Source organism: Manacus vitellinus, unplaced genomic scaffold, assembly GCF_001715985.3.
Source record: "Manacus vitellinus isolate BGI_N305 unplaced genomic scaffold, ASM171598v3 scaffold_5_pilon, whole genome shotgun sequence".
Taxonomy (NCBI): Eukaryota; Metazoa; Chordata; class Aves; order Passeriformes; family Pipridae; genus Manacus; species Manacus vitellinus.
The window spans coordinates 29,824,673-29,845,446 of NW_021940682.1; the positions used below are offsets into that span (position 1 = coordinate 29,824,673).

General features: G+C 42.0%; 1 protein-coding gene across 1 annotated transcript; it reads right to left on the bottom strand.

Annotated features, from left to right (window-relative positions):
• Positions 1–443: 443 nt before the first annotated feature.
• On the bottom strand, positions 444–11,766 carry LOC103759159 (glioma pathogenesis-related protein 1). Its single transcript, XM_029963555.1, has 6 exons — positions 11,511–11,766; positions 6,604–6,849; positions 4,480–4,589; positions 2,635–2,717; positions 1,447–1,473; positions 444–1,363 (listed from the first exon to the last, which is right to left on the bottom strand). Exons 1-6 carry the CDS (start codon positions 11,736–11,738, stop codon positions 1,212–1,214), a joined length of 846 nt encoding a protein of 281 aa, XP_029819415.1. The 5' UTR covers positions 11,739–11,766; the 3' UTR covers positions 444–1,211.
• Positions 11,767–20,774: the final 9,008 nt, after the last annotated feature.

The window sequence follows — 20,774 nt, forward strand, 5'->3', positions numbered from 1 at the left end:
ATCCCAGAAATAAAGAGGTGAAAGGGAACTTCCTTTACAGCACTGTGAGTCAGTGCCCTGCAGAGGGACATGGTGCAGAGGCTTCCAAATGTATAGATACAAATCACTGCAGTCTAGCTGTGAGTTTGGGTAGCTCTGCTCCTTCAAGGCTTTGCTTGAGCTGAGCAACTGCAGGTGGCAGAGGTCACACCCAGCTGAACATAGCAGTTGTTTCCGCAGCTTTGTGCCTGCTTCAGATGTGCAAATTCCAGGAGACTCATTCTTTAGTAGCTGTTGAACCAAAGTCTTAACTATGGGTACAGTGTGATTTTATCTGGAGTTCTATCTTTCCCAGCATTTTGTTTCTCAGTGTTGTGTAAGCTGGAGATGATTGTGGTGTTATTTTGTGCACCAGCAGTTAAACTTTAGCTCGTGTTGCAAAGTCACAGTTGCCACACACAGGAAGAAGGAAATAACAATTTATTGTTTGAAACAGCACTAAAACCCCTAAGCTCAGAAAAAAAAACCAACCAGGTAAGATTGCAGTGATACATAAACACGTAAACACAGCTGAAACTGTCTTGGCATAGATGATGTGTGTTTAAAAACAAATTCTAAGCAAAGAGAAGTACCAATGGCTCAAGTGCACTGAGAGACTGGGAAACACACTGCCTGCCACAGGATACAAATGCCAGAGCTCACAGGGATCCAAAAATTCTTTTAAAAAAGATTTAAATGATACAGGGTACTCTGCACCTTGCTGGAGGAGCATCCAAGGAAAGAGTGCAATAGGAATGAGAGAGGTGAGTGCTCTCCCTGGACCTTGGCTGGGGGTTGGGGCCAGGCTCCTGGGCTAGACACCCTCCAGCCCTTCCTAAAGAAAGTGTGTTGGGCAGCTGCCTGGACCTTAGTGTGCTGCCCGGACAGCATGCTCCCTTACCCACCAGATCCCACACACACTGCTCCACTTCAAAAAACTTTTAACTTTTTAACTTTTAAAGCCATTTTAACATCTAAAGCCATTTTAACTTTTTAACTGGTTCTGAGCAATGAGAAAGCTGTTTATCAGCTCTCGTAGCTGCTGCCTGCAACGAAGATGGTATTGCTGTATTTCTAAATCAGTCGTGGATGCAAACAGTGTCTCTACCAGTCTTTATGCTACCAGTAACTTATGTGAAGGGAAGGGATAAGTTGAGCCAAGCCAAGCGCTCATGTGATCTTCTACATGTGTGTCACCCACTACCAGGTGCTAGAGACCAGTATTTGGGTATGAGCCAGGTGGCCAGAATTGTCAGTATAAGGAGTATTGACCTTAGAGCAATAACAGAGATGCAGAACTCGTCACATGCAGGTCTGTCCCAGTCTGGACGCCATGTGGGATCACCTGTGAACAGTACAATTCACTTGTTTTCAAGTATTACTGCACCAAGGGCAACAAATGGAAGCAGTAATTCTAGCGGTACTTACCAATGACTTTGTCGCGCTCTGCATTTTCTGGAGAGAGAAAACAAGTGAATGTAAGCAGACTTTTAAGTTAGAAACTATTTGGCTCTAACCAAAAGGGAATGAAGCGTGAGCCTCACAATGGCCTCACAAATACAGGTATGGGAAATGCATTGCTTTCCAGGAAGAAGCAAAGACCCACTGAATCTGGGAGAACCCTGCAGTGACTCTCTGGAGAGTCCCTACAGAGGCTTTGCTGAGAAGTGCTTGATCACACCGTGTTGACTTCTCCTCCTACCAGTGGTTGATGCAGAGACAACTCACTCCCCTAGGTGTGCTTCCCAAGATTACTTTGGCTTCTGCCCCGTACTTTAAGATCCTCAGCCTGCAGCTAACATTAAACAGCCTTGTGAATCCGGGACTCCCTCATGTTCCTGCGGTGCTGGTGTTTTAACACTACCTTCCCACTCCTTTAGTTCATCAAAGATTGAGTGCTGGGGAAAAGCATGACCATACTCTCAGCAACCCCCAAGCAGATGTCCATAAAACAGTGCCTTGTCCTTACAGGAATTTCAGGTGGTCTCCTTCCCACCTGACACCATGCAGCCATTAAAAAGCCAAGTGCAGGTGAATCAGGTAGGCTGTCAGCCTCAGGCTGAGCATCATATCCCCATGAAGGGCTCTTGCATGTCAGCCTTGTTCTGTCCCAGTGCTTAGGGGAAAGTAGATGGCCTGGCTGATGTTCACTAGAGAGAACAGCTTTGGCAGTGCTGTGGATGCTCTCCCCCCCTGCAGCAGCATGGCAGGGGAAAGGCTTGCTTGGACCTGCACCAGCTCAAGCCACAGCTCATGCATCAGATAATAACCCAGAGCCCCCAGGACAGGACACGTGTCCCATTATCTGCTTCCTAGTTCTGCAAGCAGTAACTTTGGTGCGAGTGGAGGTGATAACACCTTAAACTGCAGCCCCCATATCTTCTGTATTATAGTCTGTAGCACATGGAAAGCAGACCCCACCCTGTCACTCACCAGGGTAGAAAACAGGCTCTTTCCACCCTCCTCCCTCCTCTCTGAGCATCATTGCCCACTTGGCTTCTGACTGCAGTTTTTCAGTCTATATTTAAGAACAGGAGAGTGCCGTGCCTGCTTCCTGTCGGTATCTTTTGTGTGCTCTTTCTGCTTAGGGAGAAGGACTGGTTGTCCTCTACTTACGACAGAGATGGTTGGTACACTGATCACCACCGCAGTCACTGCACGCTGCTCCGGTCTTGTACGGCTGCGTTGGGTAATTCCCACTGTGAAGCAAAGTAACACTGCTCTCAAACAGCCCTTGGGAGCAGAACCTACCACTAATTAGATTTTAACCTGATTTTTCCTTCACTTGTGTTGATAGAGTTTTTGGACAGTCCTGTCTGAGTGCCCTGTGCCTAAGACAGGCAGTGAAGTAGAAGAGGTTAAATGTAATGGGGCACCCTGTTGCTCAGGAACCTGGAGATAGTATTGCAAGCCTGGGAATTAAGCAGGCTCAAACGTGGGTAACTAGTGTGCATGGAAACTGTGGGGTCTCAAAGCTGGCTCTAGCTATAGAAACAAGAGCACCTTCAGTTACTGTGTGTGTACGTGTGTATTCAGTGTAGAAGACGAAATCTCTGGTGTCAGAGAATCTCCCATAGGTAGTGATTTCCTCCACTTGTTTGTAAATACTTCAGGAGTGATATGGGTCTCCCTCCTGCTCCCTCCCTCTGCCACTGGCATGACTGGCACCAACAATCTCTGCCCAGTCTCTTGGCTCGATTTTACTTGCCCATATGTCTGATACTGCACCAAACACAGCTCAATGCTTTCCTTTGCTTGGAGCATGGCCAAAACAAGATTTACAGCATGCCTCAAACTTCCCATAAACACAGGCAGAAAAAATTTTTAAGCATGCAATCTCAGCAGTGCTAAACTTCATGGTAAGACCTCAATTACTTTCAACAAGGTGAGGCTTTCGTTGCATTTTAGGAACTGAAATTGTTTATGCATCTTGCTTGGGCCCTTGGCAGAGTTGAAAAGAGTTCAGGATCACATAAAGAAAGAACTGAACCTGCTGCTTCTCAAAAGCAAGAGCTGGATGTGACATTACTCCACTTGCTAGCATACAACGGCCCGTTTGCAGTGTCCCCACTCAGCAGGGAAGGGCCCAGCTTTAAAGCCCTCTCTAGAGCCCCTTGTCTTCCCAGAGAGCACCCTGCCTGCTTTGCTGGGTGCTGGTGAGGGCATCACTCTTCTTCCCCACAGGGTCCCTCTCAACACAGGGCAAACAATCCAGCCTGATTTTGGTCCTCTGCACAACACATTTGGGTGTGGGGCTTCTGGAAAAGCAGTTGCTATGTCACTTCAAGGGATCTGGTCAGCAGTATATATTCTTCCAAGGATGAAGCAAAGGCAAAAGGAATGCCAAAGTTTGAGATCAAGGGCTGGCCTGGTCTTGGCCCAACACTCTATGCATGTAAAGCTTTTAAAGCTGTATTTAGACTGTGGTGGCATTATTTAGCTGGAGAAGGGTAAAATACATCCGTCCTAGCTAGATATCCTACTGACTGTGTATGAAGGACCTCTAGACCAAATTTTGAGCAGCTCAAGCCTCATGAGCAGCCCTGAGTTGCTAAGATCACAGCTGCAAGCATTGAAAACTTCAAAATTTATCAGACCATCAACCTAGAGGCTTAATTATGCAGGCATGTGTGGGAGTATCTTCAGACTTTGGGCTTGCACCTTGGCAACCATCTGTGGCTATCTTGGGACTCAGGAGAAAGGGACTGATTTTCAGATGATCACTCAGTATTTTCATGTCAGCAGCTAATATTTTACCCTTTTTACCAGTTCCCCTGCTTTTCTGGCTTCAATACATCCAGCAAATAAAAAAAGGTGGTTGGACGGAGATGTAGCTCTCTCCATTTTGGGAACCATTTCTTTCCATGAAAGACATGAATAGATAGACTAATCTAATAAAGTTGCAGGTTGTGGGATGGAAGGGGTAGGACCCTGTGAAATATTCATAGCGAAAAAGCTTACGGCGGCCCATAGTTGCAGATGAAGTGTCCAGCGTTGGTTATGGAGCTGTATGCCACCCTGGGACAGAAATGGACGGCACAGCCAACCTTGTAGCTTGTAGCCCAAACAACCTGCAAAGATAGACAGGTACACTGGTGACAAAGGCTTTGATTCAGCGTCTGAAGCATTAGGAGAAGACCTGCTCTCTGCTTTACAACATCCAAATGGGCTGAGGAGCACTCCTTGGGCAGGCTTCATGGGGAAAAGCAGCAGTGATGGATCTCAAACCCATGGTTTGGTCTGAAAAATGACTGATTGTTTTTACACTCAATTTGCCACATATTTGTTAAAACAATGCTGAAAACAGGAATAACTGGCTGTAACAGGTTGTTTTCCTTTCTTGCAAAGGAGAAGGTGAAGTTCACCTCACTGGCTTCAAGCTAATCCATTAGCTTTCTGCCTTTTCTGCCGAGAGAGAACAGTTCGAACCTGTGCAGAAAAGGCTGCATGATCTGCTACAGCTTCTATGAGGGCTGATTGCTGCTGTACTAAATCCTGCAAGGACATATAGGCAAATTGCCAGAAGGTACTGGTGTTACAGGAGGAGCAGGGAAAAGGATTGTGTCCAGACTGCAGTCCTGCCTTTTAGCATCACAGCCATGACTGAGATAATATAGAGGCAAAGGCATTACATCATTTAGTGATCCTCTGTCTATCAGAAGCCCTTTTGTGCAATCCAGCATCCTACATCCAGCTCTGAGATTAGAGTACAGTCGAATGCTGCAGTTCTGGAAAAATAAATCCCACGACAGCAGCAGAGTGGAGACAAGGGTACAGTGGTACCTGAGGGTGATACAACAGCAGCAATGACTGACGAAGTCAAAGACCCTAACAGCATAGGAGATAAACACATTCATGCCCCTGCCTCGAAGAGGAGGCATGACTCTTTCTGCTTGTGCCTCTTTGGTGGGGACAATGCTCATGCTCTTGAGGATGTTCTCAGTGCAGTGGCAGACCAGAGGCTGCTCCTGACACCAGCCATAGACAACTGCATCCCCAAGAACTGTGAAGGACTGAATCACACAACCTTCCCCATCCCAGGCAGCCACTGGCTGAGGCATATGCTGGAGATGTAGTTGTGGTAACTGCAATAATTGTGCCCAGGGAAAATTCTCTTCTCCATAGCTGGGAAGGAGGAAGAGGAATGAGGAGTTCCCTAAAAAGTAGAGATCCAAGGATACCTCCCAAAGCTGGTAGACACACACATCTTCTAGCTACAGTCACTATCACCACTGACTTCAAGTGGGAATAATCTTATTTTTTCATTCTCCCCCATGAAACTGCCTGGACTGCTTCTCTACAAACAACACTGTGCCTTACTGCCAGATAAAGTGCATTTCACTGCAGTTTCGAGATGCTGACTCTTGCCATGTCCTTGTGAGCAAGGTCAAAAAGCAATATGCTGTCACCTCTCACAGGTTCTGCATCTAAATATCTTCTCTGCATACAAGTACCTGCGTGTATCGTTCAGACAGCCCGACAGCTTCACTTCATCTATTCAAGTCCTAAATGCAGATGTGTATCCTTGTAGAAAATATTAAATAGCCTCAGGTGAAAATCTAACTCTAGAGCCGCTGCTGTCCTGCTCTCACATAGCTGTGGGTAGTGATTGCAGGGTTGCATGCAGTGGCACTCCTCTCCCTCACTCTGCCTTCTTTCTTTGGTAATAGTGGTTGAGCAAAATGTGCATATGATACTTGCAGAACTGCAGACATCTCTTTTTGTGATGGTATTTCCCCAGCCCTTGGCAAGTGGAGGCTGCCTGCCAGAGCTGGGACCTCATCCCACCAAGCACTGAAGTCCATAGCCACTGCCTGTTTTTTGGCCACTGCTTGGCTAAATCTGACTGGTTGATGGCTGTATTGTTTTCTTCCTGAAAAAAACCCAACAACTTCCATATTTAAAATAATAATACAGTGACTCTTCTTCTCTCATATATGGGAACATAAGAACATCTTGTGCACACAAACATAAAGTAAGACTACAGCTTGAAGAAGTTCATTGAATCTTGAACAGAAATGCAGAGTTTCTGTGTCAAAATGGCAAAGCTGGTGCACGGTTTAGATGGAGAAATGCAATGCCTACCTGTGTATAGTGGCCGCATTCTCTGCTGCACTTATTGGTGTTATAAGTGTAAAATCTGACCTCGCTGTGCCATGAGGTGATGGCTCCTTTCACAGTAAAGGCAGGAAGTGAGCCAGTCCAGAGGTTTTCTCCAGCACGGGGAAATCTGGGGTGAACTTTCCCTGGCTCTTTGAGGTATATATTATGTTTAAATAAGCATTTCTTTGCCCAACCTTTCGCAGTCTTTGCCAAATCTGGATCCCAACTCTGCAAAATAAAGAGATTTAAAAATCTTGGTTATATTAGCACTTTATTTGCAATGCAGTAATTCAGAGCAACTTCCAGGAAAAGCTATGTCTTAGCATACGTGCTTTTGGTTCATTTGTTCTTTGCTTCTGCTGAGACTTACAGACCTACATGGTAAATTGGCTTTTAGGTTCATTTTGGATTTGCACTTAGTTACTCATTAAACTTGAGGAAGTTTTTGGGGTGGTGTGTAATCTTGGCTGACTGGTTTGTTGGACACTAAGAGCTGTATGTCAGTCAAATACAGTGTTAGTGGCACAATGTGCATTTCAGGGCTGTGCCAGCCATGAGAGAACATTAATGTAAATTAAAGAGTGAATTTATATGAAATTTGGAGAGTGAGGGTTATGCTTACCATACTAATCAGGCAGGAGTCTTGTGTAGCCTCATGTATTAAGGCCACTGCTTGCAGGTCACTTCACAAGCACACTGGGATTTTGGGGACAGTTTAAACTCAACCCCTTGGTTAGCATCTTTGTGTTTGGCAGCTTCAAATGTTAGTGCTGAATTCATATTTGTGGAATGACTCATTCACTTGCTATTCAATCCTACAGAAAATGATTATTTAGGCAATTGAGTCACATAAATGTCTTTTGTTTGCACTGGAGGTGGTGTCTGCTCTTGCTGAGTTTTCTTGGGCAAACAACTTGGTTAAGTGATTACAGCATTGTACCTCCTGGAAGATACAGTACCACAAGTGCGTGCCTGTAGTTCTAGATATACTTTGTGTTTCAAAAATAAAGTTGTCCAGCACTGCTGAACTATTTTGAAGGTTTTTTTAAATAACATTCTTTTTATTTGTCCTTTTCTGAATTACTTAAAATATCTCACTTGCTTCTGCAAATGATGGAATTGTAATTGTTTTGAATTGATCAGTAGCCATGACAAGGGAAAAGGTAGACTGTAAATTTGTAATTGGTAGATCTTTTTTTTGTAGAAATCTAACAAAGGTAGGTTGTTAGATTTTATGGCTATGTTTTACATAAATAACTTTCTTTGTACCATAGATAAGTCTGAAACAACGTGTATTGTTTGTGCTACCAATCAGTATTTAAAAATCACAGGATCACAACAAAATGCATCTACAGAGATTTGAAAATATTCTGTAACCTATGTCTTCTACTTCTTCCAATGGCTAACATTTCGGGGGGGGTGTATTTTCCCACTGTGTTGGGTTGACCCTGGCTGGATGTCAAGTGCCCACCAATGTCACTCTGTCAATGCCCTCCTCAGCTGGGCAGGGGAGGGAAAATACAACAAAAGGCTCATAGTTCAAAGTAAGAACAGGGAGAGATCGCTCACCAGTTACCACCATGGGCAAAACAGATCCAACTTGGGGAAATGAAATGAACTTATTATAAATCAAATCAGAGTAGGGTAATGAGAAATAAAACCAAATCTTGAAACACCTTCTCCCTACCCCTCCCTTCTTCCAGGGCTTCACTTCACTTCTGACTTTCCTCTCCCTCCTCCCCCCCAGCAGCACAGGGGGACAGGGAATGGGCATTGCAATCTGCTCGTTGCATGTTGTCTCTCCCACTCCTTCCTCCTCAGGGGAAGGACTCCTCACACTCTTCCCCTGCTACAGCATGGGGTCTCTCCCACAGAAAACAGCTCTCCACAAACTTCTCCAATGTGAATCCTTCCCATGGGCTGCAATTCTTCATGAACTGCCCCGGTGTGGTCCCTCCCACAGGCTGCAGTCCTTCAGAAACAGACTGCTCCAGTGTAGGTCCCCTGTGGGGTCACAAGTCCTGCCAGCAAAGCTGCTCCAGTGCAGGCTCTTGTCTCCATGGGGCCACAGGCCTTGCCAGGACTCTGTTCTAGGGTGGGCTTCCCACTGGGTCACTGGCTCCAGACATCCACCTGCTCCAGTGTGGGGTCCTCCAGGGGCTGCAGATGGATCTGTGCTCCACTGTGGACCTCCATGGGCTGCAGGGGCACAGCTGTCTCACCATGGTCTGCACCATGGACTGCGGGGGAATCTCTGCTCTCGCATCTGGAGGATTTCCTTCCCCTCCTTCTCCACCGACCTTAGTGTCTGTAGGGTTGTTGTTCTCCTCACATATTCTCACTCCTCTCTTCTCTGGCTGCAATTGCTTGTGCACAACAGTTTTCCCCTTCTTAAATGTATTATCTCAGAGGCACAACCACAGTGGCTGATGGGCTTGGCCTTGGCCAGTGGCAGGTCATTCTTGGAGCTGGCTGGCATTGGCTCTGTTGGACAAGGGTGAAGCTTCTGGCAGCTTTCCACAGACGCCACCCTGTAGCCTCCTTGCTACCAAAACCTTGCCATGCAAACCAAATACTAACCACAAAACTAACACATAAATAATTTGCCTAGGAAATCAGTATATCAAATATTAAAAGTAAACTTGGGGCAGGGGCTTTTATTTCAAGTGAGCAGTTGGTGTTTCCTTAGATGATAACTTTCAAGATCCTGATGAAAGGTGTATGATAGTGTTGGATGCACCTTAGTGCTTCATGGTCTTTTTTTTTCACATTCTATTTTTTAAGAGCCTACACATCTCTTTTCCCCTTCATCCTATAAAAAGTTTAAAGTTCCATAAAGGTATACGTATATAAACGTAAGTTAATAAGTTTAAATATACTTTCCATTTTTGTGTGAATGCTTAACTTGGCTGACAGTTGAAAAGCAGTGTACAGAAACTGATAGTTCAGAATGATCTTCAGTTTAACTGTAGTTATACTCCTTATTTGCTTATAATACTGCACTTATGCAAAAAGATTGGACTAAACAGCATGGGGAAAAACGCACAGGACAAGAATGTCTCACTGCTGTTTACTTACAATGTACTTACAATTATTTTCACTCACAAACTGCTTCTCAGTTTTGGTTTTGTAATGAGGTGCTTGCTGATTTAGGGAGGAAAAATTGAATGTATAACATATGATAAGTGGTGCAAGGCAGCAGTAAGTCAAAGGAAACTGTCGTCAAGTCCTGATGAAACTGGTGAGACTCTTTGTACTAATTTTGAGGAGCCTCAGAACAGACCTAAGCTGTGCTTTGGGTACATGAGAAAGGACTCACATTTGTCAGGTAAAAAAATTTTCAGATCAACATTCTCATTTTATAATACATGTATTACAAATATTGATGGTTGGGCTTTGTTACTTGCAGTTAAAGGAATTTCTGTCTTGTATTTTCTTTTAAAAACTAGTTTTCCAAAACATGGAAATGCCCTGAATTCATGGTCTTAGTTTTTACATATCTAGGTGGGCACTTATCTACAGCAAACAGAAGTTCCCCGTGACATAAAGGAGCCATCTCCTTTTCCTCCTTTTTGAAGTGCTAAAGGCCACTAAAAGTGAAGAAATATGCTGTTTTCTATTCCAATGCTTTTACTTTCATTATAGATTTTATCATGTCTCGTACTGCTTTCTTCACATTAAATTGTTCCTGGGAGAGGTCATATTAAAGACTAGTGGTTTTGCCGTGTTTTAAAAGAAACTTACCATGATTTAGTTTTTGGTTTAGATGTAATTTATTTATTTGTTTCTTAAGCTGCTTTCCCCCCCCCCAGATTTCAGTTCTTTACTTTTTCAAAAGGAGAAAGTAAGCCCAATTTAAAAAGATGAATACTGCTCTTCTAACACATCCTAGCAACAGTTTGTTGGTGTAGGGCCAGTGAAGAAATGCAAAAAATAAAAGAGTCCGAAGCAACATGTACTGGAAGTTCAGCATGCCCAGCTGAAGAAAGCTGAAGTAAAAGATGCATCTAGAAGAGAAACTAAATTATTTCCTGTCAGGTATGAAATCCAAGCTTGACCGCTGCTCACTTACCTCTCCCTAGTGGGCACTTGTCTTTTAGTGTTTGACAACCAGAAATGGAAAATGAACTTTTTTTTTTTTAATGTCAGTTGGGGTGTTGTTAATTACAGTTGTGGTTATGTCCTATTCTGGTGGTGATCATGTGAGATGGTATGGAAAAGGAACAAAACAAAAGGCTGGAATTAGGATAATGGCTATGGTCCACTTGAGAGATTTGTGGAGCTTATCCCAAAAAGAAACACTATCTTTTGCATGGTAGCTGCAGATATCACTCCCTTATGTGTCCAGGGAGCAAGGAGGGGGCAGAGCAACCTGGAACCTGATGCCCCTAGCGCTTACTCCTGTTGCTTTTGGGCTTTTCCTGCAGCCCCAGCACCAAGGAACAGCTCTGTTGGCTCAGCAGGTAAGAGCCTTGCACAGAAAGCCTTGTTTGGCAACACAGTCTCTGTCCTTGCCGACTGAAGCATGAAAGGGTGTGCTTAGGTCTGCACATAAATCACACCTCGGGCTGTTGAGCTGCGTGAGGTGTCTCGGAATGAGGAGGCTTTTCACAGCACAAAACAACGTTAGGGGGAGAGCTGAAATCCTGGGTTTCGAATGAGGAATTTAAGTCATGGCAAAACCATACACACACCCGATCACATAAAGCCACCTGATAATTAGAGCTTTTTTCCTCTGCTTTAAAAAGTAGTCACTCATGTCCCTAGGAGGTTGGCTTTTTTCCTTTTATTTTCTTATTTTTTGCATTTGATCAGAAAATAATCTTTGAGAATCATAAACACCATCACAATGCTACACACTTGGACATAAGTTATGAAGATCCCCTTACCATGTAGAGCATGTTGCTGGCTGGTGGATCCACTCCAGACCGGAATCTGTTATGGGTTTGCACACATTCCTCAATAAACTTTGGATCTTCAATATCAGGCAACGTCGATGGTTCATAGGAGTCAGAGAAATGACAGAAGAGCAGTAAAGCCAGAACACAAGCAGAAAATCTGCTTGTCATTGAGAGAGAGGGAGAAGATAGACGGTGCAAGCAGTAAGTCACTGCCATGGATTCAGCATCACCCCTCTGCCTCGGCCTTCTAAGCGGTGGCAAAACGGCGCGTCCTCTCCCTAAGTATCTTTTATCCCGTCCCTCATTAGCATGGGAGGGGAGGGGAGGTGTGGTTTCAGTGCCTCAGTATCACGAGCTGCGAGAGTGGGGGGGTTTGGGCAGTACACACGGTCGGGTCCCAATTCGGGCGTTGTCGAGAGCCTACTCTGGGAGTCGTACGAGGCAAGTACCCCTAAACCAAGTGTCCTGTGCGTGACCCCACTTCTTGTGCTTGTGCAGTCGTTCACTGGGCCGTATAACACACCGCAATGGAACGCTGCAGTGAGGAGTATCTGTGTCGAGCCTGCCCCCGCAGGGCCAGAACTGAGACTTAAGTTCCTTTTTGCGGTTTGGGCACAGGCGCCCGTGAAGTTTTCTGCGAGCTCCACCACCGAGCGCTTATTACGGCATATACTGCAAATGTGATTAACCCTGTCCTTACAGTCATGCCTTTCAGCATCTGGTCTTCCAGCTTTGAGGCAGAGTGTTGCAGCTGTACGAGGTGGTTTTAGCTCCACCAGCAGCGTTTTGCTTTGGAGGCTTATGGGCTGGACTTATCTTAGGCATGGTAATTGAATATGGCATTAGTCAGAGGAAACGAATCATTTCGAGAACGTTGCTATGAGAATAAGGAAATTAAGCTACAAGTTCACTTCAAAGCTGTGGCAGCCGTGCCTCTGTCTTGTTTTCTTTTTTCTTTAATTGTGGTGGGCAAGCTTCTCTCATGTCCTTCGGGCTTTCTTGTTATGGTTTGTTTGGCCCCAGTCATCCCTTTTTGTAGCAATAACTACGGATTGCAGAAGAGTTTTGGTTAAATTTTTGCTTTTGATGAAAATAAATGCTGTTAAGGCTGTTGCTGTTTCTTTCTTTCTTTTTCTTGCATATTTTCTTGGTGATGTTTTTATACTTTTATATTGTTTTATTTCTACAGATAACCCAAACAGCTACCTACCTCCTTTCCATTGCAACCAAATTGTTCTAAAATAAGGCTGCCGCTTCTTTTTCTTTCTTTTTCTTCCTTTCCTTTCCTTCTTTCTTTCCTCCTCCCTTTCTCCCTCTTTCCTTCTTTCTTTCCTCCCTTCTTTACATCAGTCATTCAGTGTTGTTTCAATCTAATACATCCGAAGGGATATATTAACAAGAACCTCAGCTGGGGCTCATTTTTATTGTGGGATATCATGAGTGTTCAGAGCTGCAATGTGGCTTAGAATTTCAGTCACTGTGTTCTTAAAACATTAGGACAAAGATAAAGGAGGAGAAACAGCTTTAAATATTGATAGCACAATTATGCATTGCTAATATTGGTTAGTATCTCTAAGATTGAAAGATAGGTTTGTTTCCCTTACTAACAAATGTATATTGGAACAGTAGGGGTCGAGGGCTAAATAGCTCTTAAACTGAATCCATCAAAGGTTTGGGCTTTTAAAATGAGGCTGAGATCTTCCATTTCTAAATCACAATCTGTCCTGGACCCATTTCATCTTCTGTTTCCTGTTTTCCTCCCTGCTCCCCCCATCTTCCCCTTTGTGAAAGGTCAAGATTTTGTCACCATCTCACATCCTAAAATTAAGCTCTCCTCATTGACACCCCACCTTAATCCTTGCTCCATCAACTTCCCCTGGTATTCTTCTAGCTATGGAGAACAAAGCTTAACTCTGAGAGGAGAAGAACAGAACAGTACAACTGACAATAGAGTAACTTTAATGGACACTGACACACGTAGGCTAAATATAGTAAAGGACAAGCTTTTCTTCTGCTCATAAAAAGTAATATATACAGTTAAATCTCTGTTATCTGGGGAAAATTGTGTCTGAGATAACTGAAGGTTAATGGAGATGAGTTATTACCTTTTTTGGATACAGTGTGCCACTTCAGACATGTCTTTGTGATGGCCAGGTTTCCGGGAGGCTTGTTAGCACATATAGTAATAGATAGTGTATGTGGTCCCTCTAGCAGTGAGCTAGCCTGGAGCCAGAGCTAAGAGGCTCGTACAGACATGGGAACGTGTTGCAGCTATTGCCAATAAATTAATAATATTAACTTTATGACTAGCCACTTATATCTTGCCTTGAATAAGGAAGCAGCCTTTCCTACGCTGGATAAACATCACAGGGATAATGGAGAGATGATCAAGTGTTTTTTTTAAATGTGTGCAATTGTCTAACAGTAATACAGCAGTAGGATCGCTATCAGTATCTTAATTGACCATTACTAATAAAAAAATGTGTGTGGAAATCGCTTTTGTACTAAAAGAACAGCACTAGCACTCAGTACTAGAAACAGTGGCCTTAAAATTAAAACACTAAATATTGGTCGCAAGAGGGACATGGATGCTCAGCAGGTGGAACGTATTTTGGCACAGGAGGACTGGGGATGCAGGGCCACAGTGGCTGGGGCTGGGGCTGTGTATCCCAGTCTAGATACCAGTTGGCATAATCTAAAAGTCAGTGAAGAAACAGGTGTTAAGACCCATCAAACTTAGACATACTTATAGAAAAGCAATTAAGAACAATTTGATACATACTTATCAGCTTCTCTTGGTCTGTATTTTCTGGAAAGAGATCAGAAGAGGAAAGAAATGTGAGTATCATTCAGTGGTAGGTCGTAATGTCCTATTGTATCTGACTTGTTAAAATATTTAGAGCTGGACTGCAGTCCAAAAAAATCCATTAAGAGCTTTTAACTATCATGGAACACCTTTGATTCAAGAGGTTTCTCTGTATTTGTTCTGCTGTTATTCCAGGTGTGCTGGATCTTTGGTCTAAGCAAGTAAGTTTGTTCTTGTGTGGTAGCTTTTTTAATTAAACATTGTTTTTAAAATGGCAAGACATTAAAACACTGGTAGTCTGAATTTTACCCCTTTACTGTGAACTTCCATTCATAGAAATGATTCATATTGTGCATGTGGTCCTTTCCAGCTATGCAGCACTGCTGGAGGGAGTGGAGAAATGACATGAACTGACTGGGGTTACATCCCTCAGCTAACTATACAGCCTTTTACCTTATGTATTCCACTGAACAAGCTGAGACCTACCCCATAGCTTGTTCTGATATCCACTATATTTGCAGGAAGCTCTGCTTTCCAGCCCAGATATTACTATTCCTACTCTTCAAACCCTGCTATAGCAAATGAAGATCAGATATCTAAATGGATGTCTTGGCAAATCCCTTTATTCAACACGTTCTAGATTGGAAGAAACAACAGGAGATGATAGATTTCCAACAAATCCTGTTCTGCAGATTGGCTGCTCTGGCACTTTTTAATACCAAACAGCTTCCCTGTATGAAACCTGACCTGACATAAAACAGATTACTCTCTCTCTTACAAAGAGGTAGATAAAGCTGAACTGAACCGAACACTGTTTTTTGCAATACAGCCCTTTGCTCTGGCTGAAGTTGAGAGTAGCAATCTTTTGCTAAATAAGAATTTCCCTTCACATTATTAAAACTGAACAATACTGGAAAAATGTTTTTTCTATTTCCTGCAAAGAAGAGCACATATAGTACAGAAATCATTAACTGAAAGGAAAGAATAGCACAATGCAAATGAAGAATGAGCTAAATCAGCAGCCCAATCTATAGTAATTTCAAGCAGATCACAATCACCATCTCATCATGTGAAACATATGGCTGCTGGATTCACTTTAGATTGAAATGTGTTGTGAACTCTCACACAGTCTCTAATGAACTTTGCATCCTCTGTGTCAGGCAAGGAATATTGTAGATAAGCATGAAAGCAAGTGAAGAAATCCAATAAAAACAATGCTGCAAATAAAAACATTATTTTCATAATTCTTCAATTTTTTAATAAGTTTTTATATGGAAAATCTCTTAGGTGGAGATGATACCAGCAAGCAGTTCTTCAGAGGTTGTCCTCTGGGTGTGGAAGCACTTGAAAGTGTCAAAATAGCAGGAAGTGAATATAAATTGCTTCATCAAGTACAGCTCTGACATCATAGCTGGCTGCCAAAGGGTAAAGCATGAAACAGGCATCTGCCATGCATATTAGCATGGAGCAACACTCCAAGTATACTTCTGCCTTTTCTTTGTGTGCCCCATCCTGGTTGACTGCCAAACCATCATGTGATTGTAGGTCTTATCTGAAGAGATGCTGCAGAACAGCTTTCTTAAAACCTGCATTAACCATAAAATTGTAGCTTTGACAAAATACAAATCTGCTGTTCAGCTGATTTTCCAATAGTATTGCGTAGTCATATCAGCCTAGTTAAAATTACATTGCAGGACATTGCTTCCATGTCAAAATTACTCAAGGAATAAGCAGAATTAGAAAATCTGCATTCCAGCAGGAGAAAAAAGAAGGTTCCTGAACAGCAGCTTGCTGCAGAACAGACCTTCTGACCTGGTTTGGTGTGTAACAAAAGTACAATTTGGAAATCCTAAGCTTGAGTATGTGTTGATACTGTCCTTCCTTAGCTATTTGCCATTACCTGCTAACCTGAAATCACTAGAGGAGCTTTCTGTGCTCCTGGAGAGCAGCTAGCATTCCTAGTATAACATTCCAAGACTGATTGGGGCTGTAGGATGGTATGTGTTGGAATTTGTATTGTCTCACCGACTGTTCTACGAGCTGGTTGGTTTTTTTTTTTATTTCAAACCTAAACCAAATTGTACAAACATACAAGAGCATAGGTTAAGGTCTTGTAACATGGTTTTAGGTAGGTTTACAGAGAAAATTCCTTGCAAACAGATTGTAAAATATGTTAATGGGTCTCATTCCCTGCTCAGTTTTGCAGGTCAAGCCTTATCCTGCTGAACACTTGTGGAAAGTATCATTCTGGTCTTGCCTTCCCTATTTGCACGATGGCTTTTCCGTCTTAAATAATACCCTTGATTTGCTTCAGAGAGTCTTGTCACAATCCATACACCTAATTCAGATAGGCTGAGGGAGCTGTAGTCCTCAACCACCATCACAGCTATACCTATTTAGGCTATTAATAGCAGGCATATAATTAAATATTTCTCTGTTTATGGATGTCCATGCATTACTAACTCTCCACACTCTCCTCTTAGTCCTGTCATGATTTGTTGACCTATTTCATTACGATAGGAGGCAAAAAAGTGGGTGTGTGGCCTTCTGGTGTTTTTGGATCCTCTGGGAGAGAAATAAAAAGGTTGCCTACAATTATTCTTGCTGGACAGGCTTAATACAGCCCTTACTTATGAATAGCCCTCAGAGGCACAAGAGAGCTGGACAGAGAGGAAACTGAACATATACTAGCATCTGCTTTTCATTTACAATACTTTCCTATGCTTTAAAATTCTTCCAATAAGATCACCGTAATTTTCTAAACTGCTTCAAAAAGAGCAAGCCAAAGTGGTCAGTGGGAGTAGACTGGCCACTCTACCTTTCTCCATGGGCACAGCAAGCTGTGTGCAAGGTGCTTTTGGTCCTGTCATGTCCTTGATGAAAAGATGCATGAGGCCTTAAGAAGCACCTCAAACTCATCTCCCTTGGCAATTAAAGAGAAGCAGGAGGTGAAGCACACACCCTGTCACAACCCCAGCCCAAGGTGGTCATCACACTTGCAGCGCAGAGAGCTCTGATCACTTGACCTGTTTCTCTGTACCAGAAACTGCTTGTGAGCATTTCTCCTACTGAAAATTACCTTGAAATTACGTTTACTAGAAATTATGTTTTCTCTCCCTCCCCCTCTCCCTTCCTCTCTTCTCTCTTTTCTCTTTTCTAATAATACCCATGCAGTCTGTGAGAATCTAGCCTTTGGTCAGCTAGACTTAATGTAAACCCATGACTATATTACAACTACATGCAATTTACACAAAAAATATCACACTAAAACTGAACCATTAATTTAACAGTTCAGTGATCTTGTAGTTACATATACATGTGTTTGAAAATTTGTGCTTGAAAAATGAACTGAGATCCTCATGCAGTAGGAAATTTTGACGTGTCCAGGGTACTCCAGGTTATAAAATGCTTTCCTGCAGCGCTGACTCTGGCTCCATCTAGTGATTCTATCTATAATTAAAGCAGAAGTCCAGCCTGCCCTTGAGCATCTATGATGTTTTCCAAAAGAGAGTAATTATCTCTTGCCAGCATTAAGCAGTGGATCTTGAAAATTAGGTTTTGGGATTTGGATATCACAATACATTTGTCTGGACAATACAAGCATCGCTTGTCCTTGCATAGATTTCAAGTGAAATTTAGCACAATGAGCTGCGTATGGACAGGAAGCTGTATAGCCCCATGATTTTGAAAAATGCCCCATGTTTACATCCCACTTTCTCACCTCTCACCTGCTTTCAGTTTAAAATGCCTGGAAAAATAAAATGTCAGATTCTTAATTTTTCCCTAATGTACTATTCAGACAGAGGATTAAAAGCTGGTGGATTACAGTCTATTACAGATATCCAAGCTGCCTGGGAATCTATAAAATTACACTTAATTTTGTCCTCAAATCATCAACTTCCCCACAGAGTATTGTTACTTGTGCTGGGGAGAGAATGTTTGACCTTGACTTATACTAGGTTCAGCTGAACAAATGGGATGGATCTGCTGGGTTTTTTTATTCTGTGCACAGGATTAGGCAGCTGCAAGATCACTTGGCCTTCCAGACCTGTCAATAAACTAATACTCTGACATGCATTGCTGCTTCTATTACACAATGTCACCTCAAGGCAGAAAACAGATTATGTAAAAGGACGGAGGTGGTATTGGATTTCCACAAAAATTATTTAGTAATAAACTACTTTGTAATTATTAAAAGCTAAAAAATCTTACCATTATTTTGTAATAACGAGGCTGTAAACAGCCTCACAGTTAACAGAGGAGGTATGTGACTGGACCGGAGATACTTTTACTGTAACTTTGAAGTGATCTGGCTGAGTACTCCTATAAACTCAAGTCTGAAAGCTTTGGCACTGCATATTTTTAGACTAACAAGTGTTATCTGCCAGACTTAAAAGAAGATGGTTTATTATTACTTACAGTTTGGGCATCTGCTTTTTCTTGAGAGATTCTTCTTGTACCTTCTGCACGTGACTAACCAAACTGTACTGAATTCAGGTAAAAAGTGTTTAATTGTATACTAGAAGATCTGGATAATAATACATTCCACTTCCAGAAAACATACAGATATAGTGTCTTTACTCAATATCTCAGTATCTCTCCAATACAAAGGGTACAGGCCTCAGATGCACAAACTGACTCGAACATCCCCAGAAGTTCCAATTCTTCAATTATAACTGCAAGAAGCGGTTGTGTTCTTCAAACATAACCTTTTTTTTTTGGAAAGGATCTTAATGTTTCATGTGGTGTTATCTGACTCCTGGATTAAGGACTAAGCATTTCAGAGGCCTTCACATACATTTTTGAGATTTCCACCATTTTGAGATGACAGTGTTGTGGCTCTTTTAACAGGTCTGCACTGCCTATCCATTTGATTCACAAATGTTACCCATTTTCAATTTTGTGTCTGAGCCTTCAAGAACATAATAGCTCCTGGATCTTTATCAATTCTAATGACATGGGTACTTTTAAACTTTCATTGTTTAACGCGTACTCTGCTTGTTTTTTCAGTGATTAGTTTGCTTTGTAATTTTCCCTGAAATATTGCCTGAAATGCATGAACTTTTTGATATGACTTAACTACATATAACAAGAAAGGAGCAAGCAATATTAAAAAGAGGAAAGAAACTTTAGAAGTGAACATCACTCCAAGAGAAATGAGCAAACCCCTCCAGAATTCTATACAGACAAGGTTGAATTGCAATTATTAAAATTTAAAAAATACCTTGCTAAGTAATTTTTATAGGTTATTGTGTCACAGAAAAAAAAGAGAAATACTGTCCTAAGATGCTGTCTAGTTCTAGTCTTCTAAAGATTAACTGCCCAATAAACAGCAAAACTTAAACCCTTCAGTATTGCTTTTGAGTTTGTTACAGGCAGAACAAGGGGCAGAGAAACACTTGCAGAGAAAAAAGTGAGAAAAGATATAAAAAGAGCTGCAAAGAAAATGCTCTGTAAATGATTCTGGTAACTTTAAGTATTTTCATTTCACAGTCCAAAGTCTACTAAAAAAGAATCTCACAGCTACCATTGTGTCTGGTAACAGTTTCTCTCTAAGTACACTGTGCAGTATTTTCATCTGTCATTTACACAGAGAGCAGTCTAAGCATCTTTGAACACTGAGATAAGAAATTTAGGAGTTGCTTTTACTAGACAAGATCTACTTGACATTGAAATTATTATCTGTTTTAGATCAGTGAAATATTATGTGTTTGCTCATAGATGAAACTAATTCTACTGCAAAGCTTATTTTTTGAGCATGGGAATGAATACTTAAATTTAAAATAGTAAGTGTTCAAAGGAAAGCTTTAAAGTCTCAGCAGAATTAAGTGTCTCAGAATTACCACTGAAAAATCAGAAATAATAAATTTTGTTGCCGATGTACTTTTTTTTCTTTTTCTTTATTGTGAGATTTGTAAAGAATACAATTTACTTTGGCTGGATTTTCTCTTCTGCCAACATTTCTACTGAGGAATACCCACAGACATTCTGCAATGACTCTGATTACTTTCAACAGCATCTCCAGACTTAAAGAATTCTGAACTGTGTGGCTTGGCGACTAGAGAACTGGAAAATATTATTTTATAAAGTTCATGTAGTACTGATACAATAAAATGAGGAATGAGGCTTTCATTGAGGTCAATTATTGTGGACAAGAAGAGCAGATTATTATACAAGATACTGAGGTGAACCAGTGCAGGGGTAACACAGTACAGTAATTTTTTGAGCTTACAAAAGATAGTAAGCTGTTATTTGCTGCTGATCACATATGCAACTCTGTATTATTTACAGCTGCTGCTGATTTATCTGGCAGGCACTATACAGGGCATTTTACCAAAGGTAACCCTTACCTGAATGTAATGACCACAAACCTTAGTACAGTTCTGCACTGTGAAAATTTAGAATCTGAGCGCATCATACCACAGTTTAATGGCATCAGCAACATT